Source organism: Durio zibethinus, chromosome 4, assembly GCF_047325235.1.
Source record: "Durio zibethinus cultivar Kanyao isolate XHJ-2024 chromosome 4, ASM4732523v1, whole genome shotgun sequence".
In the NCBI taxonomy this organism is placed as follows: domain Eukaryota; kingdom Viridiplantae; phylum Streptophyta; class Magnoliopsida; order Malvales; family Malvaceae; genus Durio; species Durio zibethinus.
The window spans coordinates 33,936,573-33,956,470 of NC_143165.1; the positions used below are offsets into that span (position 1 = coordinate 33,936,573).

A 19,898-nucleotide genomic window follows, 5' to 3' on the forward strand; every position below is an offset into this window, starting at 1 on the left:
TTATCAAATTCGTCAACCTGGGACCTGACCACGATGTCTTGGGTTATAACAACACATGTAGCTGAGATTTCATCTGCCTCTTCCTCAGGCAGCCTGCAGTTACAGGACATTTTGTAAAATTCCAGGAAGAATTTTTATGATTATGAACTGCATTGAATCAATCAAATTGCACAGACGCCGGCGGCACGATATACTTAGGCTGCATCTTCAACTAAGGGATGAAACAGGAGGATAGCCTCTAGCTTGGTTGGTGTGGTTTGTGAGTTCAAAACTCTGTTAATTGTAGCCTTAACCTTCTATAGACAAGATTAGTTGTTGGGGCCTTGGGGACTTGATTTCAATAGCAAAGTTCTTCCAATCTGAATGTATATATTGCCTATTTCTCTCAAAACTTTTATGAAACATTAATTAAACAATTTAACTTGCCTATACCCTTCATCATTCTGACAATTTTACAGCACAACAGCTAATTTCATAACCAAATGATAAATCAGAAAAACAGCCTACCAGTTATCAGTGTGCTTTTGCGCTATGATTCCCTTATGATGTTGGCTATTGCTGTCGTGTTTTGTTCACTGAAACTCCTAACCAAAAAAGGTTTTTTTTTTCCCTACAAAATGTCAAAATCTTGAGCTTACCTGAAAGCCCTTTTACTTGATGAACTCTTTGATGCGATCCACAATAAAAATGTCTCCATCATCATCTACATAAGCAGTGACCTGTACCCGTTCTTGTCAATGATCCGATTGGTCTCCTCGCTTTCATGGTAATCCGTAAAGTTCACAAACCTTTATTCCATAGTGCAATATCAGTTGCAAGAGTACCAATGAATAAATTAATTAAGTGCCAAATTGAATATCAGTTCAAATGATCTTATGATCTACAGGAATAAAAAAATTTTTGGTGGTTAATTTGAACCTTGCATTACACATTGGCTTCTGACACATAGTTCACCCGGGGTACTCTCAGGAAGAGATCGACGGGTGTCAGGATCAATGAACTTGATCTCTCAATTAGGAAGAATAAAACCCAACTGAGTTTTTCTTTGCAATGCCATGGCCTTTAATAGGGTCTCCATGGGTGAGTGTGATGCAGCTATGCTCAGTTAGTCCATATGCCTAGTAGCAAAAAGATTGAACAGATGTAAGTATAGCAATATAAGGTAAAGCATAAAATTCAGCTGACCAAAAGGGGCATTGCTCACCTCTTAGACCTCAAAACCAGGGAACTTGTTTGAAAAGCGGAAAGAAGCTCTGGGGCTAGTGGAGCTTCTGCTGTCATAATAGCCCTGAGTGATCAATGCATTCAGGAATGTCCTAAGATCAAACTTGTTCATCATCACCACTTTCCCTTTGATCCTAAGCGTGGCACAGCAGATTCCAGTGATCCCATATATTTGAAACAAAGGAATTTGGCCTAATGTGGTGGCCTGACCTATCATCTCTGCTCCTACACCGAAGAGAGAGGAGCATAGATTAGCCACTAAATTTCTATGGCTCAGCATTACACCCTTAGAAACCCGTGGTACCCGGAGAGAATGGAAGGGCATATAGATCACTCTGGAGAAGTTCCTCCTTACTAAACCTGGTGCCTGCTCCGGCGCTGTCCCCTGCTTCGAGCAGCTCGTCCCAATTCAGTCCTCAGGGCACCTTCAATGTCTCCTCCAGACCTTTCACCTGTTCTTTCAAGCTGATGGTTAATTTAACTAGATCATAGAATGCAGAGTTTGTTATCTTTCTTTGTTTTCACCAATTAAAGATTTGGAATCAGTTTTCTAAAATAAGCCAAGAAAAAAGTAAGATATTAAAAAGTGATATTGCAGATCAGATAAGTCATTGAGATATTCAATTTGTTTATTTTTCAAAAGATCTAGTCACTGGTTCAATCAAGGATGCTAAACCAAAATTGCATGAAGACAGCAGCTAGTATTGATGCAAGTACTAAACCACAAATTAAAATCATCATTTCATTGGAAGTAGCTATTTTAAACAACAATGGAGGCATCTATTTCATCACCTTTTCATAGTTTGGGTCATTTGTTACTACCAACTTGGCATTTGCAGCATCTGCTTGTTTCTTTATTCCTAATGGGTGTGACGCTGGGTTTGAACCTGAGAAAACACCCCCAGCAGCCATGATTCCAGGAGCAACAATGCCATACTCTGCAATATGGGGGAGTAGTGCCAGAACTACGTGGCCTTTCCTGGGGCCAAGCAACCTCAAGGCCTTCCCAAATCTCCCTGTGTCCCTAATCACATCGCCATAGCCGATAAGTATAAGCTTTTCCGGACACCCTGTCAGCATATAATTCAGCATCCTGGAGAACAAATTCTGGCAGCGTCAAGTTATCAGGCACTGGAACTGGCGGAAAATATTTAATTCTCCATTATCTTCTGAATGTTGAATTGGAGTTGGACTTTCCATAGTTGGTACAAGGATTTGCAGTGATGAGACTGGCCAGTACTGCTCTATAAATGAATGTCCCGTGCATGGCATTGTGACTTGTGAGCGGCAAGGAGACAATCTCAGAATATTGCCATGAGTATATGTGCATGAACCTTGGCACTGGGTTACCATAAAATTGAGGAGCATCCTAATCTTCAGCCAGTTTCTTATTTTGGGGCTGGCTGAGATGCCTAGTTTGGGCTGTTTGTCGAACCACAATTTTGTCGACCCATTAGAAGTGGATCCATATACAGTGCAACCATAACTATATCTGTAACCCAAACAACCCTCGCAAGGTATTTTGCCGCCCCGTATTGCGGGAAGTTAATTGCTAGTAAAAAAAAATGGAGAAAAATAATTAAAGATGAAAACATAAAAATTTTTTTTAACAATTACTGAAAATATATCAAAACAATTGTCAGAAGCAAAGGCTAGAAATACAATTATTTGCCAAAATTGGAGGATTTCTTGATTTTTCCCTCAAAATCCAAAAAATATTTTAAAAACATTTATTAATAAAATCCAAAAAATAATATCCAAATAACGTCTGATTGGAAGAGAGAGTTTTATTTTTATTTTGGACGTCAATTCAGTTTACAATTTTATAAAATTGGAGAAACAAAGAAACTTTAGTACCTAACTTTGTTTTTGAAGTCATAATTATTTGCCAGCATACTTATATATCTATATATATATATATATATATATATGATTCAGTCAAAAGCCCTTTGGGACCAAATGTAAGTAATACTGTTCAAAAAAAAAAAGCAAGAAAAACATACGAGTAAAAGAAATGCAAACGTAAAAGAAAGGAGTCATGATGATGAACATCATGAGCCATAATGATACACATACCTACCAAAATCAAAATAACAAAAAGAAAGAAAAGAACTTTGTGTTCCCCTTCCCTTTCCCTAGAGCAGTTGAAATGATAACACTCCGCCGTCCCATACCCTACCCTTGGTTTTTGGACAACCCTAATCATTATCGTTTCTAAATCCCTTCCCTGTTACCTTAAATTTAATTTACCCTCTCCCCTTCACATCCCTTTTTTTTTAATGTTCCAAGTTCTACGTTGAAGCAAACATCGATCGTCTTTTGCCGCGTGACTTTCGGCCTTGGGTTTTCATCATTTTTGACACTGAAACCACAACTGTTTCTATATTTTTCTAAGGAAATACGAAACGTGGAGGCTTCTGGGTGACGCATCTGTCACCTTAATGATCGACAATGACCAATAGTACCTAACCACGTGTCCACCAAACTTTTTCAATTGGCAGTTTTTCCATGATTATTATTATTACCCGCCAATCATAGTCAAACGGAGTTTGAGTATTGATAACCAAAAACTAACCTTGATAATTGGCGGTTCAAATGTTCAAACCACTGCTTTTGCTTCAACTTTATATTTTTTAAAGAAAAATTTAGATTAAAAAAAATTTATCCCATCTCAAACCGTAAATTTTAATAAGAATTTATATTAAATTTATAAATAATTTATAAAAAAATTATTATTAATAACAAGAATAAAATTTAAATATTTATACTTAATTAACTGTATGATTTAGGTTTTCAAAATTATGGGCAGTCAAGTTGCAAATTTTTTAAACAAATTTTGAAAAAAAAAAAGAATAATTAATTATTTATAACAAATAGAGGGCAAATATGTAATTTGAGAGGGATGCGAGTGGGGAGGAAGAAGAAGGGCATCAATATCAAAATCGAGTGAGTACTTCCGTAAATCAAACAAAATCATCATAGAATGAGAAAAGCGGTTGGGGACAATCATGCCATGTGAGTGGAAAGAATAAGCGAGTGAGAGAGAAAGTGCCTCGAGGAGATCTCATCTCAGCCGTTCCATTTCGTAAAAGCCAAAGATTGGTTCAGAAAAGGTCATTTAGACCATAATAAGCCTAAGCTTACCACACTTAACACACGTGGTAGCTCTGACTCTAAAACTAAAACTATAAAGGAAAAAATTCCGCTTTGTCGAGGGAATCATATATATCCAAAACAGCAACACCCGTTTGATTTTTAAGGGTTGAATATTAATCCCTATAATTTCGTTTATTTTTTAAATTAATATTTATAAACATTTCAAATTCTTTTAAAAAGTAATTGTTTTTTTTTCTATAAAGTTTAATAATTATGAAATCAAAATTAATTTTTGGAAAGAAATGAAGTTACAAAAAAAAATTTATACTCTTATATATTTTTTAATCATTAATTTAAATAGATTAAAAGGATAAAATTAAAAAAATTTATTTTTTTATTTATCTTTTTCATTCATTAAATTTATTAAAATTAATAATTAAAAAATATATAAAACTAAAAAATTTTACATTAGTTTAAGCCGATTCTTTTCCTAATTTTTTTTCTCATTTTTGTTTTTATCTTAATACTTATATGAAAAAAATATTTATTTAAATATTATATAATCAGATTAAAAATTTAAAAATATCATGATAAATTGATGATACTATTTTTTTATACTTTTAAACTTATTTATTTGATTTTAGGGTGATATTACATTTTATTTTGTAAATTATTAGCAATATTATTATATATAAATTCATCTATATTTATATTAATCAAAAATTTTAAAATAATATGAAAATTAACTAATATCAATATATATTATTTAAAAAATATATTATCAAGTATAATATTAACAAATTTGATTGAGATATGAATTTTATAATTATTAAATATTATATTTAAAAGTAATTAAATGAATCAGTTAAAAATTGAATTTATTTATTCATTTTTTACTTCAATACATTTCCCCTCCTACTTTTACGATGATCCAGTTAAGTTTTGGATTCATTATTATTATTATTATTTTACTTCAATGCCCTTCTCCCCTACTCTTGTAAAAATGACGAAAAAATGTTTATTTGTGGGAAATTTTCATTTTTTGCTTAAAGTTTTTAATTTTCAAATTGACTTTGATTTTATTTATTTATTTTCCATGACTTCTGGTCTAGAAAATGAAAACTAAGTTAGGTTACAGTAAGCAAATTTTATTTTCTGGAGATAATATTTATTGTTAATGTATAAATATAAATCCTGTTGGAACCGCTTATACTGATGACCCAATTGGTAAAAATATATGATCTTGGATCATTTGAACGAGGTATACTACTGGCACTAAAACTTGTGAGAACGAATGAATTTAGAAGTGTAATTTGTTTTAATTAAATATATAAATAAATATAATAATTAGGGGTTAAGAGTATATTAAAAAATTAAAAAATATATGTTTTATTCATAAATGAAATTATTAATAAAAGATGTTAACTTAATTTTGAATTTTCAAACTCATTTATTTATAGATAAAATTGGTTTAAAATATTCAAATTTACTTTTTTATATAGGGAATATATTATTTATAATAATTGTATAATTGATAAATTATAATTTAAAATTATATAAGGTCCATCAAAATATTATGTGAAATTTACACTTATAAATAATAAAATTTTACATAATTTTTTTTATTATGATTTGATAATTGCAAGAGTATAATAAAAAAGAATTGCAAGTAAAATATTCTTGTACTAATTTTTTTTTCATGATTTATGTTAATGATTATAAAATTCTTAGTGATCATTGCAGGACCTCTTTGATACTTGAAGACTGCATAGAAGTTTCCAATTCCACTTTAAATTTTTTTTTTATAAAAAATGTGAATTTTTAAAATAATAAAAAGATTTAATTTTGATTCTTTAAGTATACATTCGTCTTACCATTATGACAAATATAAAATATCCAAGTGCATTTCTACCCTAAATTTGATTTTTTATTTTTCTTTTTTCATTAGAAATAACAGGGAAGTACTTAATTAAAATTGGCATAAATTATTAACAATTATATTATTTACTGATAAAATGCTAAAATATTAATTTTAATTGTATATTTTATCATTTTAAAAATAAAATAAATTACTAGTCACTCAAATATATGCATATTTTTGAAATAATTATTTAACTATTAATGTTTTTATTTAATTACTTAAATTTAAGTAAATAATTTTTTATTCAATCATTAATCTTTAATGATGTATTAATAAAAAATTATCATGTCAACTATCAAATATCATATAATATTATTATATCATTTTTATGTTAATTATTAATATGTTATTTGACATAATTGTTGATGTGATCGTGTAACATCAATATATTATTAAAGATTAATAATTAAAAGAAATTATTTAAAATTAAGTGATTAAATTAAAAAAATTAATAATTAAGTGATTATTTTAAAAACATTCATATAATTAGGTGATTAATTATATATTTTATCTTTTAATAATCAGAATTTAATTTTTATAATCTAAATTATAAAAAAAAAAGACATAAATTCAAAAAAAAAAAAGTAAAGAAAGAGGACTAAGAAAGCAAAAATAAAAAAAAGGAAAGGGCAAAAGTGGAAGAGAAGGAAAGATAGATACTCGAGTAAAATTCAAGTGGGATCATTACAGTGACAAAAGTTGCGTGCGGCTCAGCATAATTGCAAGAAATTGTCGCAATGGTCCAGCTGAAGTGGAAATAGATGACTGGCTAACTCACAGAAAAGGGCGATAAAGAAAGAAAGCAGCATTTCGATAGAGAAAGACATAGAAAAAATTAAAAAAAAAAGGGAGGGTTGTTTGTTTGGCAACGAGAGAGTCAAAAGAAAGGAAAAGTTAATTTCATATATATTTTTTGTTGTTGTTGTTGTTGAGGGGCTATTGGGGCATGGAAGGCCTGGCCATGCTCAGGCAGCTCATCGGTCAGCTTCAAGGGCTCTTGCAACTCTACGGCTCTCCTCCTCCTCCTCCCTCTCCTTTTCACCTTCTTCACTTTCACCATCTCCCCGACGACCACCACCGCAGGTTCCTTTCCTTTCCTTTTCTCTTATCTCTTTACATAGATCTCTTCAATTTTTTCTCCTTGCTCTCTCACCTCACATTTCTCTCTCTCTCTCTCTCATTTCAAATTTTGTTTTGTTTTGTTTTTCCCTCTCGGATTCTGTCATTTCTCGGTTCTTTCTCTTGGGGATAATACTTATGTGATTTAGTGGTAGGTTATCTTGTTTTCCTATCTTTATCCAATGCTAGTTTCTTTCCTTGCATTTCTTGTTGGTCGGGATCTTTGTCTAATTGCCGTTATGCCACTGTCGTGTTTTTCTGTCAAATTTTCTTTTTCAGGGGTTTCCGCATGTTTACCACATTAGAAAATTTTGGGGGCATTTATTTCATTATTTACCCAATTTTGTACTATTTTGTACAAAAAAAATTATTGAGTTGTACAATTCTTAAGTTTTCACCATTATTCCTTCAACGTATTCCAATCATGGAGATTCTCTTTTACTCCTTTTTGCTTTTGTTTTCCTTTTCCCCTTTTACGATTTTCAGTTTTTTCTTTTTTTGTTCCCTCTTCTTTACTGGAGGTTGATGCTGTTTTTCACATCTTGTCATGGTCAACTTTGAACTTGTTGGCCATTGCCTTTTGATAAATGATACTACTTGAATATCTCTTCTTGGTTTATTAGTTTGTGATTATGGTTGACTATGAATATGGAATCTTATGTATTAACTACTTGCTCTATGATTTTCTGAGAAAATCTGGGCTTAAACCTATAATTCTTGACTAATCAGCTTTGCTCATTTTCTTTTTCCTTACCAAACGGCAAGAAAAAAAGAAAGTTAAATAGTAATTCAACAGAATCTATATGATTTCGATTAGCAAAGAGTTGTTGGACTTTGCTCGTGTCAAGGTCTCCTTAAAAACTTCGGATTTTACAAATGAATGTCAAGCGGACTAGCTCCTTGGTTAATTCATAATGCTTGGCTTGTCCATGCTCATTTTGCCGTTACTGAGTTCCCTTGTTGATATTCCACATTAGGTATCTCTCTCCCTATATTCCTGCATACGTATGCTCTATGCAGAAGAATTCTTGGCAATGTAACTGAGCACATAGTTAAAAGTTTATTTTAATAGTGCATGTAGTTGAATAGCTGGAAGAATAGAGGTCTTTGGCTTTGCAATCTTTTGAGTTTGGGCTCTTTCACAAGATACCATAAACAGCCAGTTGCACATATTCTGGATCCAAAAATGACTAAAAGATACAGACTGACTAGCGAAAGCAATCACAATGAATTGGGATAATTATGTGTACCTAATTAGGTAGGTAGCTTTGTCATGGTCCAATTGTAAATTTGCCTTCTATATTTGTTTCATCTATTACTCATTTATTACAAACTCTGATGAGTACTATAAATATTATGTTGGTGATTGTGATGCAACTGAGTTGAAGGTCTAGACCTCGCATTCCTGTCCTTGATGTTTCGCTTCAAATTTGAGCAAAAATTTCAACTCCTAAAGGAGCTTAAATTTGCACAATGATTAGTTATTAGAGATTGCAGTAGGCTTATCAGGGATGCTATTCTTAAAATTCAAAGGACGAAGAGCCAGTACCTGTTATATTTCAAGTATATCTTGTTTTATCTGGTAACCATGCAGTGTATGTTATGACAAGTATAGGCATCTTGTATCCACATAATCTAAATATTAGTGGTGAAGGCAATTTGCAAAGTTGGTCAAAATCATTATCTCTAGGGTTCATATATCTTCCTTCATCTGTTAATCATGAAATGTTAGTATATGTTATAACTAGGATAGGTGTCTTGTATCCACATAGTCCAACTATTAGTGGTAGAGGGAATTTCCATAATTGTTCTAGATCAATATTTGTAAGGTTCATTTTGAGGTTCTTTTCTAATGAAAATGTTAGCTGGTCAAGATCTATCTTGCTAAGGTGCATTTTGAGGCTTCCTTTTAATGAAAATTTTAGGTAAAGGCCAGTAACGAAAATGTTAAGGTGTGTTTTGCGTTATCATGGAGATGTTGAGGTGCATTTTACTTGTTTGGAAATGTGATTTTATATCATGGCTTGAGCATACAAAGCTTGTGGCATAATAGTTTTGCTTGGGCTTAGCCTTATTTTATTAAAAAATGGCAATAAAGATATTTACCCAGCATAGGGCCTTAACTGAAATCAGGTGACAGGTTGGATGATCAAAGTTTAAAGTTGAGGTGAATGTTGAAATCTAGATGGATTGCTAGTTACTTGTATGATCATGTACTAAATTTGGTTATAATCTCTCGCATTAGTCTATAGGTTACCTATGAAATGAGTTGCTGTGCAGAAACTAGGCTTCGTCAGTAAAACATTTTTTTTGGTGTTGATTTGTGGGTAATGGAAGGATGTATTACATTAGTCTTTTTGTAAATTCAATTAGTCGCTGATAGGTCTGTCCTAGTTGCTGCTTGGCAGAATGGTTAGCTTGCATGTGAAGGGCAAAGAGAACGTATGCAAATTGAAATTTGATTCCAACCATGTTATATTGGATGCAAATACTTTTATACCATGTGGTTAATTTTCTACTATAATTTGTATTCTTATTTCGTCCCAATAATTTTTCTAAGATTCTTTGGTTTTTGATCAATTTACAGACTGCAGTGCTGACCTTATTCTCTCTGTACTGTGCACTAATTTTTTTTTATGTATAAACTTGGCTGATGGGAAAGATTGGGAATTAGGTGAATTTGCTGCATCTATTGATCAATAAGATGATGAGGAAAGTTGATGAACTATCTCTTTAGGCCTGCATAAATTTAACAGATCATAATAACTTTAGATATATACCATGTGAATCATGATGTGCTTAGTGGTGCAGTTGGCACTTCTAAAGATTTAAACATGTTTATGCTGAATGATCTAAAATATTTTGTAGTTATCTAGTAGTCATTCACATTATTTCAAGTTCAAGTAGAAAGTAGGAAACATGACTAACTCATGTCAACTTTCATACAGGTGGTGCTTGCCCAATATTGATGATACTTCTGCAGACGATTACTACAGTCTCGTAATGGCTGCTGGGAAATCTGGAAACTGTAAGATGTTGGAACCTTTCAAGCCTCCAACAAGCAAGAAATCACGAAAGGAGCGAAACCGAGGGAAATTACCTGGAAGTACCCATATACCTGAGGTTATGGAACAAGAAATTTGGAAAGAATTCCCTGAAGACCTTTTTGAAGCTGTCATTGCTAGACTTCCCATAGCCACATTCTTCCGCTTCCGCTCAGTTTGCCATAAATGGAATTCCTTGCTGGACTCACAAAGTTTTTCTCAGCATTGTGCTGAAATCCCACAAGCCAGTCCCTGGTTCTACACCATTACTCATGAAAATATGAATGTTGGAGCCATGTATGACCCTTCCATGAGGAAATGGCATCATCCAACAATCTCTTTTCTGCCAGCAAAGATGATTGCTCTGCCAGTTGCATCTGCAGGTGGTCTAGTTTGCTTTCTTGATATTGGTCATAGGAACTTCTATGTCTGCAACCCTTTGACTCGGTCATTTAAAGAGTTGCCAGCTAGGTCGGTTAAAGTGTGGTCACGTGTTGCTGTGGGAATGACTTTGAATGGAAATTCAACCAGTGGAGGCTACAAGATTCTGTGGGTGGGGTGTGATGGAGAGTATGAAGTTTATGACTCGGTGACGAATTCATGGAGTCGACCAGGAAGCATGCCCTCAAACATTAAGCTGCCACTATCACTGAACTTTCGGTCACAAGCAGTTTCCATTGATAGCACAGTTTACTTCATGCGGTCAGACCCTGAAGGGATTGTGTCCTACAATATGGTTACTGGGGCATGGAAACAATTTATTATCCCAGCTCCACCACATTTGAGTGACCTCACACTTGCAGAGTATGAGGGCAGGATCATGCTTGTGGGATTGCTGACAAAAAATGCTGCTACTTGTGTCTGCATATGGGAACTGCAGAAGATGACACTCTTGTGGAAGGAGGTTGACAGAATGCCAAACATATGGTGCTTAGAGTTTTACGGGAAGCACGTTAGAATGACTTGCTTGGGCAACCAAGGTTTGCTCATGTTGTCAATGAGATCAAGACAAATGAACCGATTAGTTACATACAATGTGATGAGCAGGGAATGGTTGAAGGTTCCAGGATGTGTTGTGCCACGGGGGAGAAAGCGACAGTGGATAGCATGTGGTACTGCATTTCACCCATGCCTCACTGCTACTGCTTGATTTCCAACCCTTCTTTGTGTTTCTGGCAGCACTGGCTTGTCAAGGAAGGATTTTCCTATTTTTCTGAATTTGCCAGACTGTTTACGCTTGGCTGCTAACAAGCTTTCGCTGCTACTTCGTCTTCCTCCGGGTTTTCTTTATTGTTTTAATGGAGTAACAGGAATGTACATTTTCTTTATTTTATTTTATTTTTTTTGTACAAACATGTGGATGAATAACTCTAGTTTCATAAGACACTTCTTTAAGTGCACAAGCTCTGTTAAGACTGTTTAATTATGTTGAATTAAGATAAAACACGAAGAATTGAGTGGTTAATTGCCTCTTGAATTTTGATGGATTAATACTCAACAGAGTATTTGTACTAATATATTTGGTTGGCCTAGCAGCATTAGTACAAAGATTGTGGAAATCTCAGTCAGGCTACTGTTTTTGATCACGAGATCCAGTAACACGCCCAAAGAACCCCTCCTTCGCTTGAAAAGAGGGCTCTATGGTACTTAGTCACTTTTTCGAGAAGATATTACTTATAATTATTTTTAGCATAATCAATTAATTATAATTTAGAATTATATAAAATTCATCAAAATTTTATATCTAGCCTACATTGTGAATTTTTATGTAATTCTTTATTGTAATTAGATAAGATTATAATAAAAAGAATTTTAAGTGAAATATTATCTTTTTTTTTTTTTTGCCCAACTTACTCTTCTCTTAAGACTTAAAGATTGTATTTGATATAAGGTTATCATTTCAAAATTTATAATAATTTAAACAAAATGATTAGATCATAATATTTTATAAGCATTTGTGATAATCTTGGATTATTAAGAAAAATCAAACCACTACTTTGAAAGATGATTTAATTCTTAAGTAAAAAATTTTTATTATTGAAATGAGGTAATATGTACAGTTAATTTTATTTATTTAATATATGAATTAAAAATTTAGTTATATCTAAAAGTTTTAATTATTTTATATCATAAATTTTTATATTTTCAAACTAATATTCATTATAACAAATTTAAAAATAATGTGTACCATTTTTGTTTTTTAAAATTTTATATAATATAATATTATTGTTTTTCTTTTATTATGAATTTAATAAGTTGATTTTATTTTCTAACAAATATTTTTTACATAATTTATATTATAAAAATTAATTTACCTATCAATAAGTATATTTATTAATTTAAAATTTAATAATATTTTATTATAAAATAAATAAATATTATTGATGTTATAAATTTTTATCTTTAAAGAATTTTTAAAATTATTAATTTGTATAATTATTACAATATCCGTGATTATTTTTGTATTTTATATAAAACAATATTTGATTTTTAACAAAATAACATTTGATTTTTAATAATACCAAACACAATTATCTTTAATTCTTAAGAATGAATTATTATTAATTAAATAAAATTATTTCAAATCACAAGTGTTAGTGTTAATCAAATAAAGAAATTTTACATCATAAATGTTAAGATCACTTTGATAATAACATTACTCTTAGAATTACCCAGATAGTATCAAATACTACCTAAAAGTAGTGGCTGCAAATCAGTTTTAACTGCACAAGGAACCTAGCGTTACCATCAAGAGCCCAGATGAAGTTGGATAGAATTAATATCAATGGCTCACGTTACAACATCATTGGACATCCAATCTTAGAAACTAAAACCTCCATGAACGAGGTTAGCAACCAATTGATTATACAAAACTTGTACGAAAATGTTGATGCAAATTTCTTAGTTCAATTTAACCAAATACCATGAAATAGATTATTGTATATCTCCACCTTAAACTCTAAACCATAACTAGTGCTGACATTAAACACCATTGTCTGGTGAATCAGTTGGTTTAATAACACCACACAGTGGGAATAAAGAGGATTTTAATGAATGCTTTTAGCCTATCTCATTCATTCATAAATGAAACAGGCAAAAAGTAACATATAAAATAGAACTAAGAGACAAGATGCGTTGGTCTTATTCAAATTCTGCATACTTCACAACTTGAGTAAGCATATCTAGTAAATGTATCATCAGTTCCCTACAAAAGTCTCCTCTGCCATTTCTTGACATGGATGATGCAGACTTATGCCATTCCCCCGCTGGTCGCTGTCCTGATAATCTGGAACAGAGCTGTTACAGATAATGAACAGAATTTGATCAGTAAATCATGCAAGGTGAGGGGATAAGCAGAAAACTTTATTTACCAACTATCCCTGCTGGGAATATTGCTAGATTCTAAAGAGTAATTATAGGTGTTTTAAGCAGTACCCTTGAAGAGTACAACCCGTGATCATAACACAAACATAGAATGGATGAACCCGGTGAAAGCTCAAGGATACAGGAGCAGCACATATCATGCTTAAGATCTATAAGATCCAAACTCATTCATAATGAAAGAAACCAACAAGAAGAAAAACTAAACAAATTAGACTTTTCACAGAAGAAACAATACACATTACAGAGTACATCATGAACTCATATCGATATTATCAAGGATGCGCTGACCATATTATTGCAAAACCCATGTCTTGTATTTGCTATATGAAAAAGTCAACATGGAATATCTAAAGAAATGTGATGGTGAAAGGATTAGCTGCCAAGAATCTTACATGATCCAATGACAACGAATACAAAGAACCCAAGCAGCACAGGGCCGACAGAATAATCCTTCCCCTTCTTTGTGGTTGTTTCAGGCACAGCTCCTCTCTTTGTTATGTTCTTCTCGAACTTCTCCACCTTCCTGCCTGCAAGGCGCCTTGATGTTGTCTGTACAAACCAGAACAAGGGATCACTACTTAAAATTGGATAATTTTGTTAAAAAAAATAGTAATTTTCACCAATCACATAAAGGAAATTTGTTTTTTTCTTTTTTCTGGTGACGGATTTTAAGATTTATACAAGATCCATAAGAAAAACACTGGTTTTTTTAATCAATTTATTAACTTTGAAAAGGAGAATTCAAACTATTTGCATTGGGTCATATGTCAACAGTTCTATATTGATAAATCTGATATATCGAGATCTACAGAGCTTTTGATTCCTTATCAAATCTATGAAATCTACAACCGATTCTTTCCAGGCGGATTACAAAAGATAAATGGACGGAAAATAAAAAAAGAAGGAATTATAGATCAGATCGATTCAAATACAAGTAGATCAAGAAAAAAGTAAAAAAGCAGATTAATGAGATACATGTGAAAACCGGAAACTAATGATTAAAAAAACCTTTTTTTAGAAAAAATAAAATAAAATAAAATAAAATTACCATGTTGACTGAGAGATCAGATTGCCGGAGACGATTAAAGCGAGTAACCGTAGGAAAATTTCAGGCGTATTCTTCCCTCTTTCCGGCGAGTTCTCTCTTTCTCACCCACCCTTTCTCGCAAAAATATCCGGCTCTTTCAACAAAAAAAGTCAACTATTTCGTACGCTACAAATAGAGCTGAAGGGCTCCCGGGCTTAGCGTCATCGACTTCGCTCTGATTGGTCCTGACCACGATTGGATTGCGTGGTGCGTTGTAATTGGTTTTCCATTTTCTATTTTCCAAATAAATTTTTTATTTTTTAAAATAAATTTATATTTAATATATTATTAAATTTTATACACTATGAATAAATAAAACGATAATAACTTATTAATGAGATAAATTAAATGATAATATTTTATTAATAAGTAAATATTTAAAATAATTTAATTTAAATATATTTTTATTTTAAATATTTTTATTTATTCATTATTAAAGTATTCTCATCTAATTTATTAATAATATATAAAATCTATACATTAAATATTATATAAAATATAAACTCTTAAAAAATGTAACAATTAAAATATACTTGTTATCTTATTTTGTGTTATTCCTATTTCTTATTTAAATACAACATGGTTAATTTTTAACTTGTCAAATGGGTTTATAACATTGCCAATTCCCAAATTATTGGTAAGGTTTTTGTTTTTGTTTTTTTTATGTGGTAATTTTTCCCTCCTTGTAATTCCCTCAAAATTTTTATGTTTTTATTTTTATAATTTCTAGTATAGGAACTATATTTTTGGGCCAAATAAAATAGAGGTTTCTAGAAATTCATAGCCTTTGATATATACACCAATTAAGTAGGCTTTAGTATAAATTTTTTGTAGGATTTTTTAATGGATGTATATTAATTATAGTTTAGATTAGTTAAAGTATTATTTTTAAAATAATTTTTATACAATATACTTCATTTATTTCATTTTTTTGTCCAAAATTATGTCATATTTTTTTGAATATTTAAAATTATTATTTTTTATATTTTTAAACTATATTTTATGATTTTTTTATTTTTTGATATTAAAAATCAAGAAACTTTAATTTTATAAAAAATTTAAAATTTAACATTAAATACATTAAAGTCAAAATTTTTTTCTTAAACTTTATCAAAATCAATACATAACAATATATTTTGAAACGAAAAAAATATTATTTTCGTAAAATTCAATAGAAGATATTGCATTAATTGTAAATTTTATTACTCAAATATTATCTTAATTAATTTCACTAAACAAGATTAATTTTTTTGTTCATATTTTAATTTTTAAAAGGATATTGATTTGATTTTTCAATATTTAATAATAAACCCATGATAAAAAACAATTCCATTTTTTTTTTTGGATAAAAAAACAATTCAAGTTTAATTAAACAACAGTTGCTCTTTTTTAAAAAAATTTGGTTTAAAATTTAAATTTAATTCAATTAATTCATATAATTATTTATAAAAATAATATTAAATAAATTAAAATATTAATACTTACAATTTTTTTATTTCCAAACTATAAAGTAATTTGTATAAAAAAATTTTGGTTTAACTTTTAAGGTTAAAATCTCCATTCAGACACTATCTTTGCATACTAAAAATAATAAAAAAAAAAGGATTGTATTTATATTTTACTTTGGTTTTATATGGTATGCATACTACCAAAAAACTGTTTCCTTGAAGTAGTTTTATGCTCATTTAATTCTTACCAACTCAAATTCCTCTATAGGCATGCAAAGATGGTTAAAATAGTGTTTTTAAAATTTTACTGCAATAAAAAAATTATCTTAATTTAAAATCCTTCAATTTTTACTTTATTTAAGAACTTAATTTTCATTTATATGATTAGATTGTTTATATAATTGATGACGATGAATGTATAAAAAATATAAAAAATTTTGACAGTGATAAAAATGTATTAAAAATAATTGATAAAAATTTGATAGACGAAAGTTGTTCGTGACGTGTAACTTAGGGTATTCTGGACGTGCGTCCACGAATTTTCATTTGGTCGGCAATAATGTTTTGGTCCGTTAAAACGATTTGATTAATACTAAGAATTAAATAATATATTAATATTTATAAAGAATATGAATTTGATTTAAATAAAATTTAAATTTAATTTTATTATTATTAAATTAAATTTTAAGTTTGAATAATTTGATTAATCAAATGAAATTTAAATATTTTTATATTTAATTTGAATAATTCATGAGTTTAATTAAATTTTTATATTTTAATATAATTTAATTATTAAAATATTTTGAATTCAAATTCAAATGTAAATAATAATTTTTATCAAATATAAAAATTAAATTTATTTTTATATATTAATCAAATTTAATCGAACGAACTTGAATAAATTAAATTTTATATTAAGTTAAATTTGAATTAAAAAAAATTCGATCAAATTTAATTTAAATTTTGAATTTTATATTTAAAATTAAATTCAAATTCAAATTTTAATTTAATATTATATAAACTCGAATCCAAGATTTCTAATTGATACAACAATAAAAAGCTTTTGTTTGATTACTTAATAATAATAATAATTAAAAAAAAAAGAAAAAAAAAAACCTTTGCTTTTTTTATGGAAAGTTGAAACATGAAAGCAACGGGGAAGCCCAGCTTGGACCCGAAAAATGTGGCTTGAATCGAGCAAGCTCTGGGGATGTCTGGTCTTCCACTTTATCAAGGAAATGCCCGTAGAAAAACCAGGTTCCTAAGGGAACCAAACCGAAAAAATGGGTTTTAGTGGGCCTTAAAGCCCAACCTGGAACAACCCAATGACAATGAAACTCATCCCTGTTCTTGAGAGCTGCCCAATGGTGGATCATGGTTGCCCATAAATCTTCATCAATGTACGCAAACGTTCTTCAGGTTACAATAACCGCCTTCTTTTCTGTTCATATTTGTCATAATTTACATGTTTGTTTTATAGAGTTGCTTCTAGCTTGGCTAATTTTGGAAAAGAACTGTTTGTTTTGCAATTTTGGGTGGTAATCGGCAGTTAACTCGGTTAAACAGCTTGTTCTTCAACGTCTCAGGGAACACCTTTTATTTTCTACATTAGAATGGGCAATGTTGGGCTTTTAAGCTTCATTTTTTAAAAATAATATGTTGCTTAAAGATATGGTATTTTATACTTAATAATTTAAAATATGATAGAATGACAAGACATACAAACCATACACAAAAGATATGAAAGTTATTTTGTATAAAATTTTAATAAAAATTATAAATGAGTTTAGCACAAAAAAAATATTTTGTATTTTTAGATTCATACGAATTATAATATGTAAGTTTTTTTATATAACACGATACAATTACACGAATTACTATTATTTTATACTATACTAATATACGAATAATCAGATATATCATATAATATTTTTTTGTATTTTGTTGATGTATTTTTTATTAACTAGCCAGGTGGTGGTGTGAATTCCGTGAATTTCACACAAATTTTTTTTTTTTTTTTTTTGCTTTTTTCAAATTGGTGACAATATCATCCCTTGATTTTTTTTTTCGTTGATGGAATCTGAGTGCTTTCATTGTATATATCGTTTCAGTCATCATCACTTTTGTGACAAAAAAGTTGGTTGACGCTTATTGGAGCTATCAATTGGAAGGGTTGGCAAGTGTCAAGTGATCTTTGATTCAACGACAGGACTCTGATAATGTTGATATTAAGGGAGAAATGAAAGGAAGTGGGCTAGGACCCTCTATCATTGTACTGCTGCTTGGATTGGTTTGGAGGTTGAAAACCTTTGACTGGTCCATCGAATTCAAATCTTTATGGGTTCAATGTCTCCTTTCTATTTGGAAAAGAAAGAAGCTTGGGTACATCTTGCCAAATTTTGATAATTGTGTGTAAACTTGATCGGTTAAAAGAGGATTTTAAGTATATTTGATAATTCGTATATTTTTATTGTTTTCGTGTTATATCAAATATGTGGAGATAGATGTAATAAACATGATGTTTATACGCACCTGTTTATATGACATCCACCTCCTAGCATGGGGCAACTACCCTTTAGTGTGACCTCCCAGCATTGATGATTCCTTAAACAAATACTACTAGAATCAGAATTTGCCTTTTCAAAACATGGGAAAACCAACTTTCTGAAGAACCTTGAGATAACAATAGATTCATCCACAACTTGTTAACCTCAGTTACAAGCTGCCTAAGGAGCTTAGCTGTAGAACCTTTCTGATATGATCCTGCATTCTTCCAAATCTCAGCCATCCAACATGCTTTGGAGTTACAAAAAAGTTTATCTCAATCACCAAAAGAAATTAACGGATAATGTGAGAAGCTCTGTTGTCAATATATATAAGATGGCATTACCAGCAATGGAGGTGCTGATTTTGCCAACAGTGATTTCTTGGTAAGAGACAAGACCTTTTTCAACCCAAATCTCTTGCTTTTAATTTTTGCATGATATAATTATTGGACCTCCCCAAGAACTTCGAAGCTCCAATACATGGTAATTTGAGATTCAGCTTCATCAATCTTCAAATAGGTTCTGAGTTCTGACTACTGCTGCTGTTTGTCTCGCAGCATTTTTGCTGAAGCAAATCTCAAATTTCTCTTTCTTTCTTCTTCTGTTTGTCGTTTATTGCTTAGAGGAACCTCTTGGCCATTTTCTGTTTAGCAGAGTTAATTTGTAAGCATTACATGCTAGCCTTTCACAATTTCGAGCTAGACAAGATTTATTAAAGTTTTGATTGCTTAAATTGTTGATATTTTTGTTGATATATTTAGTAAATTGAGACCCTAATCTACCATAGACTGCGTTGAACATGATTTCACCATCATGGTGGATACCTTTCCCATGGAAATTACCTGATAAGAAGTTCGCTGGTGTGCGATGAAGTCCAATCATTGTAACCGTGGGGACTGGTTCTGATCTTTTCTAATTCAATCTCTGGGTCAACTAAAGGTAATAGGAATATAAAAAGTAAAAAGTTATTGGTGCCAAAACCATCTCTGTATGCTTAAACTTCTGAATGTAGATGGTAAGTTGGTAACT

At 30.7% G+C, this 19,898-nt stretch overlaps 1 protein-coding gene and 2 pseudogenes across 3 annotated transcripts; 1 reads left to right on the plus strand and 2 right to left on the minus strand.

The window, feature by feature from the left end:
• Window positions 1–258: 258 nt before the first annotated feature.
• Window positions 259–2,744, minus strand: LOC111288449 (4-coumarate--CoA ligase-like 1; annotated as a pseudogene). The gene is made up of 3 exons (XR_016341284.1): window positions 2,017–2,744; window positions 1,205–1,676; window positions 259–1,118 (listed from the first exon to the last, which is right to left on the minus strand). The product of XR_016341284.1 is annotated as a 4-coumarate--CoA ligase-like 1 (transcript).
• A 4,245-nt stretch (window positions 2,745–6,989) lies between these two features.
• LOC111288389 (F-box only protein 6-like) lies at window positions 6,990–11,869 on the plus strand. Its single transcript, XM_022879269.2, has 2 exons — window positions 6,990–7,324; window positions 10,309–11,869. Exons 1-2 carry the CDS (start codon window positions 7,188–7,190, stop codon window positions 11,552–11,554), a joined length of 1,383 nt encoding a protein of 460 aa, XP_022735004.2. The 5' UTR covers window positions 6,990–7,187; the 3' UTR covers window positions 11,555–11,869.
• A 1,422-nt stretch (window positions 11,870–13,291) lies between these two features.
• LOC111288497 (uncharacterized) lies at window positions 13,292–19,111 on the minus strand (annotated as a pseudogene). The gene is made up of 4 exons (XR_016341894.1): window positions 18,985–19,111; window positions 14,837–14,936; window positions 14,181–14,337; window positions 13,292–13,701 (listed from the first exon to the last, which is right to left on the minus strand). The product of XR_016341894.1 is annotated as an uncharacterized LOC111288497 (transcript).
• Between the last annotated feature and the right edge of the window lie 787 nt (window positions 19,112–19,898).